Source organism: Genypterus blacodes, unplaced genomic scaffold, assembly GCF_046128005.1.
Source record: "Genypterus blacodes isolate CSIRO-AG114 ecotype Tasmania unplaced genomic scaffold, CSIRO-AGI_Gbla_v1 ptg000017l_1, whole genome shotgun sequence".
Lineage (NCBI taxonomy): Eukaryota > Metazoa > Chordata > Actinopteri > Ophidiiformes > Ophidiidae > Genypterus > Genypterus blacodes.
In genome coordinates this window covers 5,821,502-5,844,421 of record NW_027466831.1, presented here as the reverse complement: position 1 = coordinate 5,844,421, position 22,920 = coordinate 5,821,502, and the positions used below count along the sequence as shown (strand labels likewise).

At 46.7% G+C, this 22,920-nt stretch overlaps 1 protein-coding gene across 2 annotated transcripts in view; it reads right to left on the bottom strand.

Annotated features, from left to right (window-relative positions):
• Positions 1-1,113: 1,113 nt before the first annotated feature.
• frmd4ba (FERM domain containing 4Ba) overlaps positions 1,114-22,920 on the bottom strand; it is a 39,653-nt gene continuing 17,846 nt past the window's right edge. Inside the window, exons 6-24 of one of the 2 annotated variants that reach the window (XM_076140928.1) lie at positions 22,088-22,144; positions 21,741-21,763; positions 16,849-16,932; positions 16,040-16,105; positions 15,464-15,521; positions 14,709-14,795; positions 9,596-9,672; positions 8,972-9,110; positions 7,382-7,523; positions 7,137-7,270; positions 6,923-7,039; positions 6,407-6,635; positions 6,110-6,166; positions 5,881-6,016; positions 5,031-5,195; positions 4,168-4,919; positions 3,906-4,050; positions 2,760-2,920; positions 2,133-2,266 (exon numbers count right to left, since the gene is read on the bottom strand). In XM_076140928.1, the coding sequence (XP_075997043.1) occupies positions 2,785-2,920; positions 3,906-4,050; positions 4,168-4,919; positions 5,031-5,195; positions 5,881-6,016; positions 6,110-6,166; positions 6,407-6,635; positions 6,923-7,039; positions 7,137-7,270; positions 7,382-7,523; positions 8,972-9,110; positions 9,596-9,672; positions 14,709-14,795; positions 15,464-15,521; positions 16,040-16,105; positions 16,849-16,932; positions 21,741-21,763; positions 22,088-22,144 (2,604 nt within the window). In that variant the 3' untranslated portion in view covers positions 2,133-2,266; positions 2,760-2,784. Of the gene's footprint in view, positions 2,267-2,759; positions 2,921-3,905; positions 4,051-4,167; positions 4,920-5,030; positions 5,196-5,880; positions 6,017-6,109; positions 6,167-6,406; positions 6,636-6,922; positions 7,040-7,136; positions 7,271-7,381; positions 7,524-8,971; positions 9,111-9,595; positions 9,673-14,708; positions 14,796-15,463; positions 15,522-16,039; positions 16,106-16,848; positions 16,933-21,740; positions 21,764-22,087; positions 22,145-22,920 lie in introns of both variants that reach the window. The other variant, XM_076140929.1, reaches the window with a different exon arrangement.

The window sequence follows — 22,920 nt, the reverse complement described above, 5'->3', positions numbered from 1 at the left end:
ATCCATCTTATCCCATGGACAAACCTTGAGAGCATGTGACCGGCCAGCTAATCCAACTACTCCCCCTCCAGAATTTATCAGAGCCATTACTCCCTGGAAGGATTTGCTGATCCTGAAGAAGCAATCGCCCACTAACATGATTTACAGATGCGTTTACTCTACCTGAGCCTGGCTCAATCACACGGGGCGCTTAGTCATTGGTGTGTGTGTGGCACCAGTCTCCTCCTGACATTGTTTGTAGTGTGTTGGATGAGGAGAAAGTACATAGGAGCCCTTTGTTTATGCAGTGGGGTGTCAGCTGGAACAGCCTCTCCTGATGTCTGGCTGCAGCTGGCGCAAAGCAAAGAGGCTCAAAGACAGAGGGAGACAGCTGGATAGAAAGCACTCCCTCTCTCTCCCCACCCTGGGTCGAGTCGAGGAGCTGGAAATGCTCGAGACCTCCCCGGAGCTCACTTGTTAAAAAGCATAACACCGGGGGCCAGTGCAGTCACGTGAGGCTGCCGATCTCAAGCCTTTAAGAGTCAAACAGTGCCGGGCAAAGTGGCAGGATACACGGGGAAATGTATGTCGGCTAGAGGAGGAAGGGAATTGAGGTGAAGGGTGAGCGAGAGAGAGAGAGCTGAAGCCTAATATGTGTGTGTGTGTGTACAGCAGGCCTGCATACAGAGAGTTTGGTGCTATAAACACTGGCTTGTCATTCAACGGGGAAGAAAGAAGAAGAAGAGGTTATTGCCTGTAGTGGGTGTGACAGTGTTTAATGACTGGTTCGACCGGTTTATGGCTTAAGGACAGAGAACCAGCCTGACAACACGGCAGTGAGAAAATGGAGCAGAACTACCAGAGCTCAAAAATCAACACCACTGTCCTAAACCGCAGTTCCGCCGTTAAACCAAAATGGGACTCGAGGGATGAAAATCATTTAAGTCTCTTCAAAAACCCCATTTCACTAATTGAATTAACTAAGCAGATGTTCAATTACTTGCCTAATCTAATGGATTTGGGTTTAAATCCTGTGATTCTCCTCAACTGAAGAGGATGGGATTGTTGTTGTTCTTCTTTTCCGAAGCCGCATGCTGCTCTCCTTACAAACACATGCAAAAACAAAAACAGGTCTTGCAAATTACTGTTTTTTTAATTCAAACAAATGCATTTATACAAATGACTAAGAACCTGCTTAACAACAATTGCTTACTGCAGTATATATTACATGCTTTTCAAATACATAAAAAGAGCTCCAAAAAAGAAAATCAAATGTATTTACAATAACCAACATGTACATACAGCTTCATCTTCTCAGAGGAATTACAGCACCGGTCCATGATGTCCAGCATGGATGCTTTGTTTTGTCGTTTTGAAGGTTTCTGTCTTTTCTGCAGTGACCGTTTTCGATGTGGCAGTAATATCAAAGCTGGTGACTTATGGCAATACTCAGGTGGTGTAGTAAAGAAGTATTTGGCTCAGCCGTGTTATACTTTCTGAGAGAGACTGAATACTTGGTAAATGACTGCTTAAAGAGTTAACGACAAATAGTACAAAAAGAAAAAGAAAAAGCACTGCGGTAGTTACAAGCGATGTGAAGACGGGGGAACGTTTCAGAACAGAGCCGTCTTCTGACTCATTTTTAAAGAGTTCCATCCTTCATTTCATAAACCTCATAGCGATCCTTGTCTGATCCTTCATAGTTACGGTGTTCATACGTGTGCGTTTGCGCGTGAGTGTGTGTGTAGGTGGCAGAACAAGACGAGTCATCCTGGTTACTGATCTTGGCTCAGACGGTCCTCATCCTTGGTTTGTTCCAATCGATTATCTGTACATTGACACCGGACATGTTCAGGAGTCTTCAGTCCTTTTTTCCTTTTACAATCACAGCTGCTCGTCCCTTGGTAACATTTCAGTGCACTGGTGCCGCCACCAGCACACACAACCCTGCGAAACTCTCGTTCAGATGCAGCACCGGGTTTGGCAGTTTGGCAATCGCGTTATGAGAAAAGAAAGCGTAACTCCTCCACAGGTTGAATTCCATGTGGAGGATTTTCCTTCATTCTTTGGATCTCCTTTGACGGGAAACAGGGAAGTGCAGTCCAAGGCACAATATCAGCTCCGGCTCAACATTTTTATGGCACGCACCATGATAAGGAACTAAACTATTGTTCCTGGTTTAGAGGTTTCGTGCCAGTAAATCCGCTCCTCCTCCTCCGCGTCCGGATTTGTGTTGATCTGGCTGCTGATGTGCGACGGCTCCATTTGGCTGACGTCTATGTAGGATCTATAACAAGCACATGAGATTGAACATGTTAGACAGGTGGGAGACGGCTATCCACTGGTTAACAACAAAAGCATAGAATGAATGAACCCTGGGCTGTGTGAAAACATTACTACTCCCATCGCGTGAACACAGTAATGCAAAGTTCAGGATCTTAACATGTATCAGGCATGTTAGTGATCATCGCAATGACGGTAGAAAATGGGAAGCAGTGGACCCAGGGTCAAACATTCTCACAAACCAAACCGCAAACGCACACAGACATAACACACACACACACACACACACACGCACAAACCAGTTAAATGCTAAACGCTCAGGGGTCACATTCTCCTTCTGATCTCCCACCACCACAGGACACCGACAAATTAAATCAGCCAGACGGAAATTGATTTGGATTTTTTTTGTTTTTTTTTAGAATTTCTTTGGCAATTAAAAGGACACCACCATCACCGTTACAACCGTTTTTGAGTAGTTGAACTGTTTTGTCTCTCACCCTTTCTTTGGCGCTGCGACTCAGATTATTTGTGTGTGTGTGGGTGGGTGGGGGGGTAATGTCTCTGGTCAGTAGCACAAGCAACAGCACCGCGCCTCTCTAAAGGCCCCGCAGGGCACGCCATCCTATCACAACTCGGCCGCCCAAACAGAGAGGGGCATCTGTGCGTGAGAGAGGGCAAACGTAAAAAAAAAGGGTGAATGGCGGCAGATCGACAGGACGCCTCTGCAAGGGCCGAGGAGAAGGAAGAACAGCAGAGGGAAAACAGAAAAGTCTGAGGGGTTGAGAAAGAACACTGCAGAGAAATGTGACCACTGGATGACAATATGGCAGCTGGAGGAGGAATCAGACAGGCATGATGTGCAACAACAGCTGGAAAGAAGCCATGCAGTTACCTTATCATATACAGTATGGCAAGGAACGGTCGGTCAGGCGGTGCAAAGTGCAGCGTTCACTTCAAAGCATCAACAAGCACACTACGGAGTCACACTGCCGACAAACTGATAGCAGCAAACTCACAGGCTCTGGCCTTTTCTGTTTACTTACTATGGAGAGCTACCCTTAGCAAAGGTCACCTGACTTAGCCTGTGCCCCCTGGAGGACTGCGGCTGCGCAGGGCCGGAGACCACCCGCCTAGCTCGGCAGCCGGGGGAGTAGGAGGAGGGAAAGGAGGAGGACGGCAGGGAGGAGTTGGAGGAGGAAGCGGAGGAGGAAGAGCTAGTGGGGAAAAGGGTACAGCGCCTCTGGCCATCGGGGCTGTGCCAGGAGCCCTTAGAGAGCAGGGAGGCGCCGTGTCTAAAAGAGAGCAGGGGCCGAGGTGAGGAGAGGAAGAACGCACTGCTGCCTGCACTGATCCTATAATCTCAGTGATGAAGCAGGGAGTCGTGTTAAGTACACTCAGAATGCACAAACATCCATTTCATAACTGAAGGGTGACCTTACAGGAAGGACAACATAGGCTCCACGTTAGTCCACAGTGCTGTTGTGTTTATGCAGTAACAAAACAAAAAGAGCATCTCATACTTTATGCATTCATCCATCCATCTAAGGTGATTTAAAAACCAGTGCTTAGCTCTGAGGATCAGGAGGATCAGGCAGTTGCTAATTGGATTGACAGCTGAGCGGAGGCCCGGTTCTTTTTCTCACCTGCTGTGGGTGGAGTGGCTGTAGGGCGCCGTGCTGTAAGAGAAGGACTGCTGCGCCTGCATGGGCATGTCGTACTCCGACGTACCGCTGCTCATGTGGCTTTGGCTGTGGCTGTGCCAGTTTGCGCCCGAGGAGGCTGAGGAGACTGGGGGGGGGCGGAGAAAGGATTCAAGTTAGCAAAGGACCTACTGCCATATTTAAAATGTAGCGGTACTGATGGCAGCGCTGCGTGGAGTGGCGGCGGTGCGGCGTGGAGGCTCACCTGTGGAGTAAGTGTTCCTGCTGTTGTGCATGTAGGGCGTTGGCATGGTCTGATAGCCGAGGCTCTGCTGGGAGCCTCTGTCAAAGTCGTAGTCGTACCCGGGCTGTTTGTACCCCGTGTTGCGTTGGTACCAGCCTCTCAGGTGTTCAGCCACGACGGCCTTCTTCAAGTTCTTGGTGACCTGCTCGGTGGGCCGCGGCGCCGGTCGGCTTCTGGGGGGTCGCATGGTGGCGTACGGGTTCTGCGACCTGCCGTCCATCTCGTCGTGGCCGTAGTGACTGTACATGTCGTGGCTGTGATACGGCGCAGGGGCGGGGTGGTAGGACGGATTGACGTTGTAGTGTCCCTCCGTCTCATTGTCATACATGTACATTCCGTTACAGTAAGGCTCTGGTTCTGCGTAGGTGGGGTAGCCTGTCACGTAGTAGGCTGTGGTGGTGGGCCGGGCCTGAGGTCGGAAGGCGTAGCAGCGGGTGTCTGCCTGGGCCAGGTTGGGCATGCTCCCCGTGTTGGCGTACACGTCCTTTCTGTGGCGGCCTCGAGCTCTGCGGCGGTGGGCGTGGTTACCGGGGGCGCTGTACTCCACGCTGGATTGGCTGGTGTAGGAGGAGCCGTCGTCGAGGACCTCGGTGCTGTTGCTACGCCGTGTCGCCGGGAAGGTAGGCGCCGGGGGTTCAACATCTGTGAGGAACTGAGACTGCGACTCCAGACTGCCACTTCTCTGTCTGAAATGTTGTGGTGCGTCGTCTGATCTACAAGTGGAAGACAGAGTGTCACAATCAGAGGCGAGCACGGGATACACAAGCGCGAGGCTGGGTCTGCGTCTGAGGTCTACGTCTGAGGTTGGCGGCTGAGGTCCTTACCTGAGTTGTGTGCTGCTGTAAGCGTTGCGTGTGAGGAGGGGGGTTGGCGGCATGCTACGTGAGTCCCGTGGCTGCCTGGATGCCGGTTTGTACGGGCTGTTGTGGCTCGATAAGGCGTCTCGGTGACCGTAGTGAAGCGATTCCTGGACCTGGCCGTAATTTAATCTGGGGGGGGGAAGAACAAAAGATAAGATAAGAACAAAATTTCGAAAGAGCGTTTGCGTCGTCGCTGCCGTTTTGGGCGAGATAAACACGGCTACGCTCTCCTCTTCCTCGCCTGTTATTAAAATCAAAGGAGAGAATAAAGGCGCAGGTGGTCCCTTGAACTTGTAGCATTTTAATCATTGCTCACACCTGAACGATTGTCATTTCACAGCTCGCCGGTCATTCATTTCATGCAACGGCAAACATTAAGGCTTTTTAAAATGAGTTTGTAATATCAGATTTTTAGGGAAACGCGTCGCTAGGATCATTTTGTTAACATTCCTGCCGTGGTCGTGATTTACACTTTTTCCACAGCCGCTTTTCCTGCCCCCTACCCGAACCTCTCATTTTGGGATTGTTGTCTGCTCCTTCACAGGCAGCGACACGCTCGCTCCTGTCTATTTTTAAAGCTGGTGAGTTTGTGTGAGCTGATAAGGGGGTGGGGGGGGGATTGTTGGAAGAGGCAGGAGAGAGAGGGAGAGTGAGAGAGCGGGAGGAGGTGACTGGCAGGAATGCAGCTCTGGCTCTCCTCTACAGGTCTGTACTGGCTTCCCTGCTCTGGGCCTCCGCAAAAAAACAACAGCCAGGAACAGATCGGGAGATTAAAGTTTATATAATGATCCATCGCTTTCCATTCTAAATCTACCTGCTGTCCATGTGCTGGTCGTTGGCAGAGGATCTCCTGTCTCTGTTGTAGTGGATGTCCAGAGTGTCTGCGTGATGGGGTCTGGGCGAGTACTGGACGGACCTTGACCTCTGCCTCTGAGAGCCCAGTTCATCCTCTGGAAGATAAAGGGAAACACTTTGGTTCAAACTAACCCTGAGATGGACTGCAGTTGTGGGATGTAAACACTTGCACATTGGGCAACACTCACCATCGTCCAGAGTGAGGCTGTCAGAGAGAGAGCTGAGATCTGACGGGTTGGTGTCGTCTGATAAAAGAGGAGAGAAAGTGGCCGTTAGAGACTCCTTTGATACGCTGCTTTTCATACAGAGTGACACAATCTATTCAATCAATTAACACTTGCTAATGAATTCATTGCCTGGGGTATTCCCACTGAGCTCCAGACCAGCGAGGTCTTGAGCTTCGTCTGTAATCAAAGCGAAGCCTGAACAAACGTTTTGTCTGCAGTTCTTAGCGATGTCTCGTCCTGATAAAGATTTCTGTGTACCTGCTAAGATCAGCGAGGCTCTCTGTGTGGGCATCTGTCCCTTCTTCACCCTGTAGGCGTTGATCTCCTTCTCGATCTCCTCCAGCTTCCTCATCGAGTCCAAATAGTTGTTTCTCCTCTTTTTCCTGACGGTCTTGCCAAGGTCGCCCTCATTGGCCAGCTTCATGGCTGCTTCCACGATCTTCTGCTGCAGGGCAAACCTGCTCTCCAGATTCCTTAGATGTGGGTCCTGGAGGGAAAAGTACAGAATGCGTGAACGGGGAAATTCCCAAAAACACAGAGAAGACAGACCTCAGCAGGTTTGAAGTGGAATGACATATAGTGGAGTTATTCAGGTGCGTTAACTCATCCTACTTGCTCATCATAACCTCTTAATCCTCTTTTAAACCAAACCAATCTATATGTCAAGATAATGAAGGTTTTAACAAAGAGTCACCGTGTTTATTTCATGAGAACTGTACCGCAGTAAAATAAAGACAAAAGTTGGTGAAACACGTCTGAAATTGCTTTACAAACCTTGTCGTAGGGGAAAAGGTCATCTAGCTTGAAAGCTGTCCCGACACGCCGCCGCACTCGTGGGGCCTTTTCTCCTGTTGCCAGGGGATACTCTTTGGGCAACCTGCCGGTAAGCTCCTGCACAAGAGATCATCAACCGGTGAGTCAGTTGAGGCTTTGAGGCACTTTAAAATGTCATTGTAAAAACAACAGGGAGGGGTTAGGAAACACTCACAGCTTCTCTCATGCAGATCTTCTTCAGTTCCTCCAGTCTCTGCGTCAGCTTGTCCTGAAGGTCCTTCTCTTTATTTTTCAACTCGGCCAGCTTCTCTTTCTTCTGTTCTTCGCTGACTTCAGAGTCGACGGAGCCTGTGAAAGCCACATGTCAGATTAATTACAAAATATAGTGATAAATCACCACTCGTCCATTAAACATAGAGCTGGAGCCCTTTGGGGTTGTCTTGGTAACCGTCTGCATACCAGCTGAGATGAGACTCCCGTTGCTGGCCATGATAAGCTGATCTTTGCTCTCCATGCTGGACAGTTTGCTGATCCGTGGGGCAGTGATCTCTGTGAGGTCCATGGCGATGTCTCCTGAGCTCCTGGCTGTGGTCATCTTTGACTGTGGGCGGAGGAGGAGGAGAAAAGGAAATGATGAGGACACAGAGGAAGAAGAGGACAAGAAGGAGGAGGGGGAGAATAAGGAACCGAAGAGGGATCGCCTGTAATTCATTTTAATGATAGCGCATTGCGAACATGGCGGCTCTATTTGCATGCTTGAGACTCTCGGCACGGTGCTCGCTCATTAATCAGTGAGGGCTCTATTCCTGAATGAGCACTGACACGCCATCTGCTTTTGAGGAGACAGCGGCTGAATAACCTCATCTGACTGCCACAATCATTCATCTACCTTCAGCGCAAAATGCACATCACACGGCACTCATGCTGCATAATAACCCTGACGCTCAGCAAATACAGAGTGAGCCACAGACACACCACTAAAAAAGAAAGCTGTGAGTCATCGCACCTTTTTAGTATTAAGAAATCTACAAACTATACATCTACACCACATTTTTGGGATGTGGCACAGTTTAATATACTTCCTCGTATATATAATGAAGCCAAAATAGCCAAAGGTGGAGCTCAGTACAACTACAAACCTCTCAACGTAATCCCTCATAACTTCAGGTTTGGTGGCAGTAATTCTACTCTTTTACCCCGAGGAGCCTTGTTGAACCTGCGTCTACCGACATGCGGCTGACCTGCGTGGAAGCACTACCTGTGTGAACGTGATTGGCAACAACGCTCCCCTGTTTACACCAGACACAGGCACGGGACCCGGCGCGGTGTGTGTCACGCCAAATGAGCCGTCACTCGGTTACATCAGGCTGCGACTCTTGTGTACTCAGATGGAAATCTAACGGGAGTGTTGCTTCCCTTACAGGGCTGGAGAGTACAGACCAAGATCACGAGTCCATGAGTAAACATTAGGCTGTATTACTGTGCAGCTGTCGAGTGACATCCACAGGGCAGCAAAACATGACGCTATGAAAATGTCACGACTCACTTATGCATAAATACATCACATTAGAAACTGAGCACATGAAATGAGTTCATTCCATTTCATACAGCTAATGATCATCGCTTCAGCTGCTGTTTGCAGACGCTTGACTATCATTTATACTGATGAGAAATGTTAGCCAGACTACAAATCCTATCAGGGTGAAACCTATTCACACTGTTCACCACACACACTGTACTGTGTGTTACTGTGTATCATTCTCTTGTCTCTGCCGACCCCTTCATTAAGAGACCTGCTTTACATATGACCCTAATCTTGCCTATGTAGGTTGCTGGACCTGGGACGAGCTCTCTTTATACTTGTTTGGGGACAGATATGTTGTGCACACAATTAAGGAGATACAAGACCTATGGTTGTGAGTCCAGTGTAAGTAAGGAGAGTGTTGGGTTGAGATTGTGTCAGATCAGCTTCTATAATTAACAGTAGTAACACAAATTAAATAGTGGGGGGGGGGGAACATAGACAAGCGAGGAAGGGCAAACACTCACTTTACTCTGCTTCCTGTCCAGGTAGAATTGGTGCTGACTGATGGCCATCACCCAGATGGTTTTAATCAAAGAGTGGCTGGCATACCAAGTGTGAATAACCAGGCCGCTCTGTCCAAACGTTCGCTTGCTCACCGTCCTGCTGTTGAAGACGGAACAATGCAGACTCATTATTTGTGCTGATCGAAGAAGCAGTTCTCTACAGCGGCTGCATGTTGTTAGACTTTTACTGAGATGACAAGAGATTTGGGTTTAACAGAGATCAGAAGACAAATGTTAATAAAAATCTGTACTGATGAAAGCAGCAGTACCGAACGTTACTAAACAGAGTGAGTTTAAATCTGCCCTGGCCTGAAGCGCCGCATTAAAAGCCTGTGTGAAAAACCAGAGGTCCTGTAACAACCTTAGAATAATAAATGGGTCCCTGAATAGCAGGAAAGTGCTGGTTTCACAGACAGGTTACAGCCATTAACACGGCGTCCTGAATGGACCACAGGCTGCAGATGCCCTTCACAGCGTGCAAGGCAGTATGATAAGGACGTCTGTGGTGGGGCGGCAGCAGCTAATATGGCAACACTTCAAATATAAAAACCAAGCTAAGATAGATGAAGTGGCTTTGTCTCTAACCTGTGCGGGTCGTTGACTTCAACTGCAAATTTCTTCTCGCGGAAATACAAATTCTCCAGCTGCTTCCACTGAAACAACTGCAGAAAGAAAGAGAAGGGTGGCGGGGAGGGGGGAGGTGGAGAGAACACATCACTGAGTTTGCAAGTCAGCACAAGACTATTGATTCAGTGGAATTACAGTACGCACATAGAAATGTTGTGATATGGCTTTGAAACACACATTTGCTTTTACTTTCCAAGAAAAGCTTGAAGCTTATCAGACACAGTGGACCCATCTCGCCAAGAACAACACACGGGGGGGAGACGGGCATTAAACCAGCTTTGTTTCAAAAACAAGCAGCCGGGCGTTTCAGCCTCACATTTTCCTTTTTGCCGGTGAAGTTGCAACATTAGCAGAAACAACAACGGCTGAACCTGAATGTGGATCAGCGGTGCCAGCCAGTCAGGTGTGAGGCCGGGCGAAACACAGGAGCAAACACACACTGCTGCCGCAAGTAACACACAACGCAAAGTCATACAGAACACCTTAAATACAAGCGCTGAAAACAAGGCAGCGGCGACATCTGCTCCGCTGATGCCGAGCTCACTAAAGGCATTTGGATCCGCTTGCCTGTGAACAACTAGCCCCTGCTTTCGTTTGAGGAAAAGTCACGGCACAACGTGAGGCAGAGAGTCACGCAGGAGGGGAGGCGATAAGGCAAAGGCCGTTTTGCCTGACAGCACCTCAGAAGGTCTAAATCTGATCTCTGCACTCTGAGACATTTTACAATACAGAGACTGAGAAATGGAGCCTTACATAAGAGATCAAACACTGTGACACACACCGATACACTAGGAATTATCAAGCATCACTCCTCTTATCCAACATGGGACAAAAACAGAAATCTACAGGCAACAAATCAATCCTAATGCATTACATATCTTCCATTGCAATACTGTGGCTCACACAATGACTGACAGTGGGCCAGCCAGGTAACAGATGGACAGAATGGCCGGCTTACCGTGGAGGCTGCGCTGTTATGCTGATTGAATCCCTGCTGAATTCCCCGGGGTTTGTATTGAATCCTTTGACTTTAGAGTTTCCCACAGGGCTAGAGCTTCCTCACACAACACTGGCTCTTGTCTGCTCTCAGGAAGCAGATAGGTGTTGCAAGAGTTTCAGCTGAGCTGGCCACGCCCCCTTTACTCCTCCACTCCCCCCTCCTCTGACATCACAGCCCACACCTCACGCTGCTTTCACGCGTAGCTTTGAACCGCTCTGCCCTCTCCTCCTGTTTATTTTTGAAGACACTCACTCTGTCTGTCTCTCTCTCTCCCCCACCCACCCCCCCTCTCTCTCTCTCTCTCCCTCCCTTCCTCTCTCTCTCTCTCTCTCTCTCGCCACACTCTCTTTTCGGTCAAACCAGATGAACAGGTTGCACTCGGTTACTGCATTTCCCGGGTCAGGTATTCATTTCCGAGTGTGACGAGCTCATGTCACCTTTGCTCCACTCTGCCTCCCTTCGCTGGCAGGTCGCGTCTGAACCCTGCGTGTAAGACGCAGGCTTTGAATCCTCCGCTTCCATATAGGCACTTCTGTCCCTTTCATATCGTAAATACCTCACAAAGCTTGGTTGTTTCAGGACCTCTCCCACTGAGGCAAACATGTGAGGAATCTCTTACTATGGTCTAATCATTAATAGCAGGGTCCCACTTTACCTTCCCATGAAGACAGGTCAGGGCTCTGTGAGGCCTCTGACCAGGAACCACCAGAGAAATCACTTCCAGCCATTCTGTGTGTGGCAACACTAACACTATCTATCTATGGATCACATTATAAACCATCTGGATATTACCAATATACGTCAATGTGGAGTATAGAGCATGTGCACCTAAACAGTGTTGAGGTTTCATGTATGGTGGAGCTGTTCCAGCCAATACTTCCCTCCTAATCACTTACAGAATCAGTCTGCCAGTGAAACTAAGAGCGCTGTACTTAATGAACAATGGGGAACAATCATCAGTATGCTTCCCACAAGCCCATCCCATTGTGGAGGGCCCTCCCGCTCTACTTCACACCCCCATGTCACTAGCAATTACCATCATTTACATGATAACAACAGGCGATGTGTGACACTCTTTCGCTTGAATATTGAGTCACCAATACATGAAACTATTAAGAGCATTATCCACTGACAAAAAATTTCAAGGATGTGACACACCTCAGATTTTGCAAACAGGACGACAACTGCAAGGGGACGGCGCTCCGAGAGGTCGCGTGGCAACAGTTGGATGACATATTTATTACTGTGAAAAAGCTCACATTCAAACAACTCCTAGTTTCAGAAAACCAAAACAACTGCTTTCCTAACACACATTAAAAGTTAAACCAATAATTCCAGTTAATGCATTCACTCTCTGCTGTACATCTCCATTATTTTTGAGGCAAATGGACGTGTGCCAGACATGCCTGTGGTTTGTGCAGGGCTCAGGATGTTCAGATCCACACCACACCCACAACCACGGACCCCCAGGGCCAAGAATTATCAAAATCACACAGAGATGAAAATGTGTCAAAGCGCCTGACTCACACGCCCGTACAGGATAAGAGCCGCCCCACCCTTCACGTACCGCGTCACCTACTGACGTTCGTTGGCCGGCAGCGCTGTACATTTCCACAGAACACAAGACTCTTAACTGTCAGGACTTGATAGCAGGAGACATAAATTTTTGGATGGCTTAATTTTCGTAATAGCGTAAGCAACATTAGATGAACCTTATTGAATGAGCACATATTGAACACTTGGTTAAGATGCTGACGCTCACAAAGGACTTTTCATTTCAGTATTACCTCCAACCACAAACTATGCCACCCTTACTATACAGAAGATTTATTTTAGTTGCTGCTGGCTCATCATATATGTGGAGCAGCAGCATGTGGTCTCAGAGAGTGTCTCATTACCCAGTGGGAGGGGGCGCAAAGTGCAAGTGACAAGAGGAAGCTGTGTATGTGTGCGTGTGTGAGAGAGTGAAAGAGGAGAGAGTGTGAGTCTTAGGGAAGAATAATGTTTTAAAGTCTTGCTATGCCATCTGCGCCCATCCCTTTATGTCCAACAAACACACGATGCCAGTTTAAGCATTCTGAAGCCCCGTTTGTGTTCCTCTCATTGAAAAGCCAAGTTCCATCATATCGCTGTCAAGACACAAAAGCTATTCCTCTTTTCATTCCAATTGCAGATCTTTGGGACACATAATGTCTTTCATCTATATAGAAAGGGTTCCAATGCACTCTGTCTATGCGTTTCGAAAATGACGGGGTATTCAAATAACTAAATGTGCCGCCGCCGCCGCAGGGAGAGACGGCTATTGAGTTTGGTGCTATTCAATAAGGGGTGAAGACAGTCACATGCATGCAGAGACGATAATGTGAGGTTAAGCTATCAGAGCGGCTTTTAGTGAAGCTCACCAAATGTCACTAACTTCTTAAGAAGCAATAACAAAATAAAACAAAATGTCAGTCCTCTATCCAGCCCTCCCACCAAGGTGACTGTGTTGTATCAGACACACAATGACATGGCTGATCTACATAATGCACGCTGCATGATGCCGACAGAGGGATGTGTAGCGGATGGGCAGAAGTGGGCCATGCGCAGGAAACGGGAAGTGCTATTAATAGTGACCAAACACTGAAACCTTCCTTCTTAGCATAAGGAAAGTTGAGAACAAAAGCAAAGTCCAACAAAAAGTCCTCGTCTTTAACGCCAGGAGTCATGCCCACTTTACGCAGCGATCGACCAGCCGAGGCGTGACAGACGGCACGGTCACGCTCAGGCTCTCTCTCTCCTTTCTGTCTTCACATAACTACTTCCGGAAATTGTCTGTGCTTACAAACCATTACCTATGGAAAGAGAGTCGAATGTGTGCACTGTTTATCTATAACTCATTGTGACGAAATGACAAAGTCACACAGACAGACATACTCAGAGTATTTCTTGCTGTGATTAAAGGCGGAAATGAAATTAAGCAGCGCAGTCGTACACGTGCATGTAATCGCTGTTCTCCGAGTACACATGACGTGTTGCCTTATGGCAGTGTGAGGCGCGTCTACACTTCTGATGAAGCACACGCGGAGGTAACATACTAACATTAAGACACACCTGAGCAAAACACAAAATTGCATAATCTAGGTCAATTGGAGGAAGCTTACTTAGAATTGATCCCATTGTAATCGCATCAAGATGTATACATGATATAACAAAAATATGGCTTTACTCATATTATATCAATATCATATATATCAAAGTTTTAAAGAGCATGTAAGCATGTATGATAGCAGACGTTCCTTCTTCTTCTGAGGCTCAGAGGCCCTCAGAGGGGGCAAAGTGTCCCCAGCACCCCACTGGCCTCATTACAGCCCCCAAATCTAAAAATCCCACCCGCCCCGACCCGAGGCTGGCAGAGAGCCAGTCCCAACTCCCGGAGGCCTGCCGCTCCCTACAGAGCACCATAATTATGCCTTCCACTCGGAGGGGCCGGGGAGAGAAACGCGCTGTAGCTGTGCCCATTAACGCCGCCGCAGCACCCGGTGTAACAGCACACCCTGCTAAGTCAACAGGTTTCTGTCATATACATAAGATATAAGGTGAGGAATGAAAGAGGATCGGGAGGAATGTTTGGGACGATTCGAAATAACACCTCTTACACAAATCACACACGTGTAGCTGTGTGTATCCCTTAGCTAATGTGAAATCTGTGGGACAAATCATTACGCTGTTTTTATCCCACGGCTGCTGCTACAACCTTGAACTTCACAGCAACAACACTGAAACTCCAGGATTTTTCCTAATCTGTCTTTCCCCATCCACACAACAGTGAATACTTTAGATCCTACAGTATTTACAGTCTGGTGGATCATTAACCAGCAGATAAGTAAGGTAGGTATCATTTGACATTTTTGGACAAATATGCCTTTTGTCATTGAACAAAAAACTTACACACATCAGGAAAAAAAGCACACTTGTTTATATATCTTCTGTACATTAACACACACAATAAACTAGCTGCTCCCCCCTTCAAAGGATTAACTCAGCAAACAAACAGAAGCTCATATCAGTAAAAAAAAGAGGTCACGTTACCTTTCTGGGTTTCAGCTTGTCCTGTAAATCGTACTGGCCGATGCCTTTGTAGCTAACTCCCAGCCACCACGGGATTCCCTGTTTGTCCTACGTGGAAGCATGCACACACACACACAGACATACACACACCATCATTAGAGGTGGCTTTATTGGTGGGAGTTTGAAAAAAAAAGAGGGGGCTCGTTTCCAAAGCAATTACCCCGTTAAACTTGCAGCGAGAGCAACGCAAGAAAACATCAAGACAATTAAAAGCCTTAAAAATCTCTGTAAGCCTGACTGAGTCGTTTTTAACGCGGCTGTTTGATCTCCTCAGACACCTTGATTTAATAAGGTTTGGTAGGAAAAGTGAGTGAGCGAAAGTGAGGGGGGCTGCATTCAACTTTAGTTTTGTTAAAATCTGCTTCAGCAAAATGTTTTTTTTTTGCTAGAATTCTTGTTGTGAGTTTCTTATTTAAGGCGTGGTTTTATATGATGTCATTTCAGTGGTGAACGCTATCTAAAGAGACAGAGTACAGCAGTTATGTGTGTGTGTGTGTGTGTACATAAGCACGTTGTGTTTGTTACTGCTGTAGCAACCGTAGTCTCAGCGCAAATTTCAAACAGTAATCGCCCTCGTGATTATAAGCATTAAGCACAAGGTTTTACCTAAAACAAACAAGGGTCGGGTTAGATTAGACTCATATTAAGGAAATGATGGCATGTTGACAGAAGCATTTACTTTAAGCTACTGTATGACCCAGGGGCACTGCTCTTACCTTCACTGGGTAATAATGGACTCCATATGTCGGCAGGGACTCCACCAGGGCGAGATACCTTCGAGGGGGAGAGAGAAAGAGTGGAACAGGTTAACGGTAATTCGGCCACTTACACTTCATCACTGTCAACCGGTGGCACTTCTACAACAGACAGAGTGGGATTTAAGCGGCGGCCATTGAGAAAGCCACAGTCATTTACAATGGCGAGCCGATCGATTTGTTTCAAGGGCCGTGACAGTGGGAGGCAAGAGTCCATTGATCAATTCAAGGGCACAAATCATCCGCAACTTCGACGGGTGGGAGCTGGGAGTTACAGGACTGACACCCTCCCCACGCCGCCCGGCAGCCCACTCTGAGAACACCCTCCCTTAATTAATGACACATTCTGGCGTGGTGACAGCCACCTCCTTAAACAACAACCACAGTGCAGACAGAAGAAGTTGAAGAGGAAGGGCTGGTGCTGGAGCGAACGGGGCTGTGGGGATTACAGGGATGTGCATATGGGGAACAGCAGTGCCTCTGCAAAAGCTCCACTCCGCTTATAAATCACGGCGATTCTTTGATTGTGTAACTTACCGCACGATGGCTTGTCCTCTGGTCAACCCCTTTAGTTTCTGGTAATGCTCGATCACTCTGTCCTCGCTGCAAACAAGAGATAAAGCGTTCAATGCGGAATTTCTGTGTTACGCACTCCAAACACAGAGGGATTGTGAGACGGGGCCCGTTCTTTGACGGACCGTTCTGCCCGCTCATGCAGAAAATCCTGGTCTGGCCCTGCTGATGGGCTCTCATCTCCCCTCTGCTGAAAAAACGCATCCAATCTACTCCGCACTGCAATCATTGCTTTTAATAGCGCGCTGACACAGAAAACTCAGCGCAGCTTAACAGGCAGAAAGAGTGCAGACACGTCCATGTGCTCGACTCAAAACACCACGTGACTATCATTTTTTGTTTCAGGCCGCTCATCTGTTCTAGAGGCTGCGTCACCCTCGGATGACCGTATACACCGGCACGGGGAGGACAAACAACAGCGTGGCTTTAAAAGACATCAGTGACCTTTTAGACAACCGCTGTCTGACAGAGCCATGCCCCCTCCCTCCCCCCTTAACACCTCCCTGAGCTCACTAAGGGCTAATGGGCAAATATAATTAACACAGCCATGGCATTAATTAGACGCCGCATCAAAGGCAAACTTGTCTGCCTGGTCTGTGTGCACCTTTCCAGCCTTAACAGGGAGATCACTGCTTTGGGCGACCAGGTGTTACTGACCCCCTGAGGTGATTTCACAGCTGAACAGTACGCATACATAAAGAGGAAAGCCCCCCCCTCCCACTGCCTTCTTCATGCATTCAGACCCCCAAAACAGCTCAGACACAGTAGCTTACCAGTAATTCAGGGAAGGGTGCTCTCTCAAAACGCGGGTGGGGAGAAGTGGGAGCTGCTTTAGATCTGATCTGGCAGTGTCGCCGCTGAAAAACAAACACAGGCATTTATTTCGGGAATCGACGAAAGGTTCTTTGTAGAGCCGGTTTCGCCTGGGAAATACAGTTCCTCCTCTCTTTCCCTTTAAAGAGCAGGAAGGACACACACAAAATTACACTGTTGATTGATGAAAGACATGCTATTACTGACTCATTACTAGCTCCTCTATGCATGAGAATCTCTGTCTTCATAAATCTACGCCACGGCATGACCTTAAAATGAGGACTACAAAGCAGTGTTCACTTTTAAGAAAAGTTAGGAGTAAATGTTGACACAAAAAAGCCCCCGAAACACTGAGACGGTGCGGGGAGCCTTTCCTCCACGTGTTTGTGCTTTCACAGTGTGGTCTGAATTTCTATCTCAAGGCATAACAGTTCAAATTCATGTTGGCAAACCATGAGAAAAAGGTGAAGTGTCTGGATAGTTTTCATCTTTTTTATCTATACGAGTACAAGGTCTGCTGCTTGCCAAGATTAGACTTGATCTCCCATTCATGTGGTGCCAGACTTCATTTTTAGAAACACGCGCTGGACCTTTAAATCACGGGATGTTGTGTAAGAGGGGGGTTTGAAATAAATCTAGAAAATATCAAAGCTGTTTCTCGCAGGTTTGGCTAGTTGCGCATTTCAATGTTATCGTCTGTACTGTATGTAAACTACCCTATGGTGACTGAGCTATAGATTAGCCGGAGATAGCGCTACAATAGATGTGACGGATAGCGAAAGCTAGGCCTCTGCCAAAAATGTGACACGGCCGCTTAAAGTGATCTAACACACGCAGCAATTAGCCGTGTTATCAGCGCAGACAAAATGTGGCGTTTGTCAGTGTCGAGCTTCATGATAGTGAACGATGAGTCACTCTAACATGATGTGGGAGGCAGCGCTCGGTCTACAATTACCGCCGTACAAAAAGAGGGCTGAGGCTGGGCGGGCCGGTCCACTGGAGACCTGAACAAAAGCCATTCACCAGCACTTGGCAGCCTCTGCCCTCGTTGAAAGGTATTGTACGAGTCCAAGTGATGTTACAAAACAGGCCAGGGACTCGCCGACTCAACTAAAGCGTGGAGGCCAGACCATAACCTATAGAGGTCTTCCTCAGATCTCAAGCAGGAGGTGCACACACACACTCAGTGTATATGTGCAGCACTCAAAGACATTATTAGATTTTGTTAGGTCAATAACGGTCTAACCTTAAACTGACATTTATGAAAGTCTTCAATCCCCTTCCTCTAAGGTCCTTAAAGACAAATGGAATTTAACAATTGCTGACATGGGGAGGCCGACCCACAGTGATCCAGTTATGTGAACCGGCTTACTAAACAAAAACACGGGTTGATCCGCTGAAAAGGCCCTTCAATCACTCTTCCCCCAGCTACCTCTCCTAGGTTGACTGGGTTTTGCTGCCATGGCACTTCGCCGCGTGTTTGATGGCATACATTTTATGGGGAGCTGGGGCCTGGTGTTGTCGGGGTGATCTACGCCGCAGCCGCACTGCCCCGTCAGCAATCTGGAATTCATTACTACGTCTGTTATCTCCATGCAGCCTGTGGCGCGGGGGCAATTCCTACACCCGAGCGCGGCCCAGCCCTGCGCAGCCTACCCAGTGTGGGAGAGATAATACTCATGTGTCAGCTATTCCAGTGGGCCGAGACGCGGTGACTGTGTGAGGGAGCACAATGAAAGAGCCTGTTGCTGTGAATGAACCGCTAACTACAGGCTACACCTGCAAATAGAGCTGCAGACTAAAAATGTCCAGGGTGTAGTAGTGGTTATTTTGTGGCACAGTTGAACCACAAATGATATTGTGTTCACTCAAATTAATGCTATAATGGAATAGTTTAATATAAGAATGCGGTGGCATGTTTATGATGCAGATGTGTTCTTCCCAAATTAACTGGGACAATTGCATTGCAGTTGTTGTAACATTGATTGTAACATGTTACATTGATTGCATTTCCAACAATCCCTTTAATCAACACGCAGAATTGTGTAACTTGATCAATAGAGAGCCGAAATCTCACCCCTCCTCCTCTCCCAACTATCTCGTAATTCGATACCTTATATTCTAACATAAATGTGTCTCTACCACTGCACTAGACAGTAATATTTTATACAACGATAGAAAAGGTGCACAGTGCTGGAGAGGTCGTGGGTTTGAAGCCCTGTGTTGGCTCTGGTCCTTTCTGTTTGGAGTTTACATGTATAATGTTTGTGCTATTGCCCTTGACCTAAGTGTAAGGCTGAGGACTCAGATCTGTGGCTGCTCACTTCTTTTAGGGGCTTAGTTTAGGTCAAACGCAGCGGAGGAGATACACAAATGGGATCAACAAAATATAAACTTCAGACATAGAGATAATGCCCAAGTTTGGGTCATAAACATGCTGTCAAAGGCCCACAGCACATTGATGGGGATGTTGAATAATCGGTTATCTTAGGTAGGTAGGCTAGGAAAGTATCCAGATGTTCTCCTGTAGATTTTACCTACTAGCAGCAGAGTTAGAGCAACAATAAGAGTCAATGACTGTGAATTTTATGATGCCGTGAGGTTCTTGGGTGGTTTGGCACCAATGGACGTTTTTCTTGGGAATCACCGACAAAATCTGACAGATCTGAAGTGTTTGGGGCAGCAAATGTGATATTTTATATTCCAGCTGACGATAGAGAACGTAGCAAAATGAACATATATTTACATGAAAATGAACCGCAGGTCCTTTCTTCCCAGGTTTACTCATTCAAACCAATGCATTTTCATTTTTAGCAAAAGACAAATTCTGATGCAAGTACAAAACCTGACAGTGTTCATTATTCAGTTCCTGGCAGGAGGTTGGCAGGAGGCCCCCTACAGTAACGTCACTACTGTGAGTCCTCCTGACGCCAAGTTGTCTACCATTGGACAGTGGGTCTAGCTCATCCCTCTTAAGGCAGCCTGGCTGTGGGAGGAGGTCTCCCCAACTCCTCCACAACTAATCTCTCTGCTCCAAGGCCCTTTGCTGATACTGTGTAGAGGAGACACATTTATTTCACATGCTTTATGAGGGGGGTTACTGACACTCTCTACTCTCCGAAGACTAGAAATGAAAGGTGAAAAGTGAAATATTATCATTCATCACCGGGGGGATGCACCAGTACAATAATAGTATCGGATAGCGGCCCAGTGATATGCTCAGACAGGATATCATGTTGAGGAATTTCCCAAATACAAGAACCAAAACAACAGCCAAGTGATGTCTGTCAGTTTAAAGGTAAAGTCCTACCTTGGGCAATGTGCTTAGCCGAGCAAGATATGGATCACATCATAACACTTTTTGTCGAATGATACAAAAAAGTACAAACAGTCTTGCCAAGCAGTCCAAAAATCAAACTCTAACACTATGCTAACTATATTACTATGTAACTATAATAGAATCCAAATACAGACTGTATTATAGATTAACTTGCACAACACACCAAGTGCAAGCAGGTTCTCTGTGTATGTTGAGGTTATCTGTCCATAGAGAGAACATAAATGGCTTCACTTGGAAACACTCCCAGCGACACTGATTCTACCAGATTTATTGGCAGGTTTTTGTGTATTGTGCTTTCAAAGTTAGAACAAAGTACAGCCCATCCCCACTCCCACATTATCTGAAACACACTACACTTCAGGGTAGTGCAGTCTGCCTCAGCATTAATCTGCTGCGATAACTAATCATAAAGGGTTTTCAGACAAAGAATGCTTCTAAATAATGTGGTGGTTAAAGAACATAAAATATAAGCCACCAAGTGTTTTCTTTCTTTCAGAGAGAACAAAGGCAATAGTTAGACGAGGGGTTAAACTGCATTTTCAGCATTGCATATGAGAGCGTGCATTCAAACCCAACACTCACAATTCCTTACAGAGCACATATCTTTGTATTCACATAATGCAGAGGCTTTTAGGGGACAAACACACAGGCCCTGCTGCTTCAACCTGCTCTGCCACTCACGCACACAGACCTGTGCTCACTGAGCACAGCCCGTCATGCCTACAGACAATCGACAAAAAACAACAGCCGCTTATCAGCAGGTTGAGCCTCTGAGAGCAAGGCCTTCTACGAGAATATTATCTCCACTATGTGATTACAGATGTTTTGTACTAAATCTCCCATCATTGTCACAGACCAAATTGTGTACACAGTGTCCTTGTATTTGCCAAAGAGTGACTTAGGTCATGTTTCTACAGTAGAGACAGTAGGTGGCAAGAGATGATTATCTTATTGTGACATAACTTAAGCAATAATGTCATTTCTCATGGTGCAAAACACTAGAATTACCTTCGAAAGGAGTAGTTTGACAAAGGGACACAAGTGTTCTTGAAGGCAACATTCAGACTACATAGATGGCAGTGAGCCAGCTTAGGCTGAGTTCAATGTCACAAGAGTCAGATCAGGGCAATTATTAACTAAGGGAAGTCCAACACAGAATACAAATCTGAGCAGGTCAAGTTGAATATTAACCGATTACACAGCCTGAGCCAATACAAAAAGCAAAGAAAGTTGGTAAAACAAACAGTGCTTCCTCTCAAAGTACTACAACAAAGACTTCACACACTGCAATGGTGTTTACATTAAACTACAGAATATAGTTAAGGAAAACGTCCATCCTTTTGTGTTGATAGACGTGGTATAAAGGCAACAATAATGGCCAAACATTGCATTTGGCATTCATTCATTCGGACATATCTATATCTATTCCTCACTTATACAATGCTTCAAATGAAAACTGCTTGTGCATACTTTTTATAAATATATGTGAATGTAATAATGATGCATTCTTACCTGGTGTATTCTCCTTTGGCCTCCTTAAAAAGGGGAAACACACAGTGAGTACACGCATTCACTAACTCACACACTGCTGCAATCTCTGTACAAACGCGCACAACCAGCTAAGCAGCAATGCAATGCAATGCCTCCAATCTCGGATTCTTTACAGATTTGAGAAACAACTTCCTCCATAACTTGTTTCAGTTTTGCATTTTAATAACAAAGGGCTTTAGCAGCGGCTACATGCACGGCAGCCTCAACAGACAACTGTTTTCAAACGCTCATGCACCAACCGTCTTTATCCGTGACTAGCGAGTGACAGAATTTCAGCGTGGAAAAGCGTGCGGCAAACTCTTTCTTACCTGCAATGCGAACGCCGCTAACTTGAAGACATTTTCACTCTCCACAGCAATGCTCTCCTGTGGTAAAAAGAGGCGGAATTAATACAGCGTTCAAAACATAACACACACACAAAGTGTAGCCTGTCCCGAACACTTGACTTGAGAGAAAATCTCGTCCCGTACCTCGTCCGCCTGTTACGGACTGAACCATTCACGCGAGACAACATGGTTTTTGAAACTGAATAGCAAGACTGCCTAACATAGTTCATCTGTTCACCAGAGTCCTACATTTGATTATATATCTATAAATAACAACTACGCTCCATGGTTGAGTGTAAAAAACGGTTTGGGATTTGTGTCTGTAGTTATAACCCTACGGAGAAGTGGTACAGTCCGAAAGCAGGTTCAACAGCCTCCGTCTCCCATGGTGACCAGCGTGCCCTCCCCGCGTAAAAAAAACTGCACTGCTACGTTTGATCACATGCTGCCTTCATGGCTCCTCGTACAAGTCCACACTCTGTTCCTCACGTCACAATACTGTACATTGAAATGCTTATTTTGGGCGAGTGTCGACACACAAACCAAACACTTTTACCAGGGTTGTCATTTGATTCAACATACTTTCTACCTTCTTTATTATTTTCAATGAAATTGTACGGAATCACTACATTTCTGACTGTGCATTAACGATATACTAGTAAGGGTGTGATCCATTGATGCTCTTACATTCTCCTAACCTTTTTTGTAAGCACCAATGAATATCTACTCCAAGATCAACTAAAATGTTATTTCAGGGTAAATGTTTGCGATTGTTGGTTAATTTAGCACAATAAAACTGCTGCATTTCATAATTC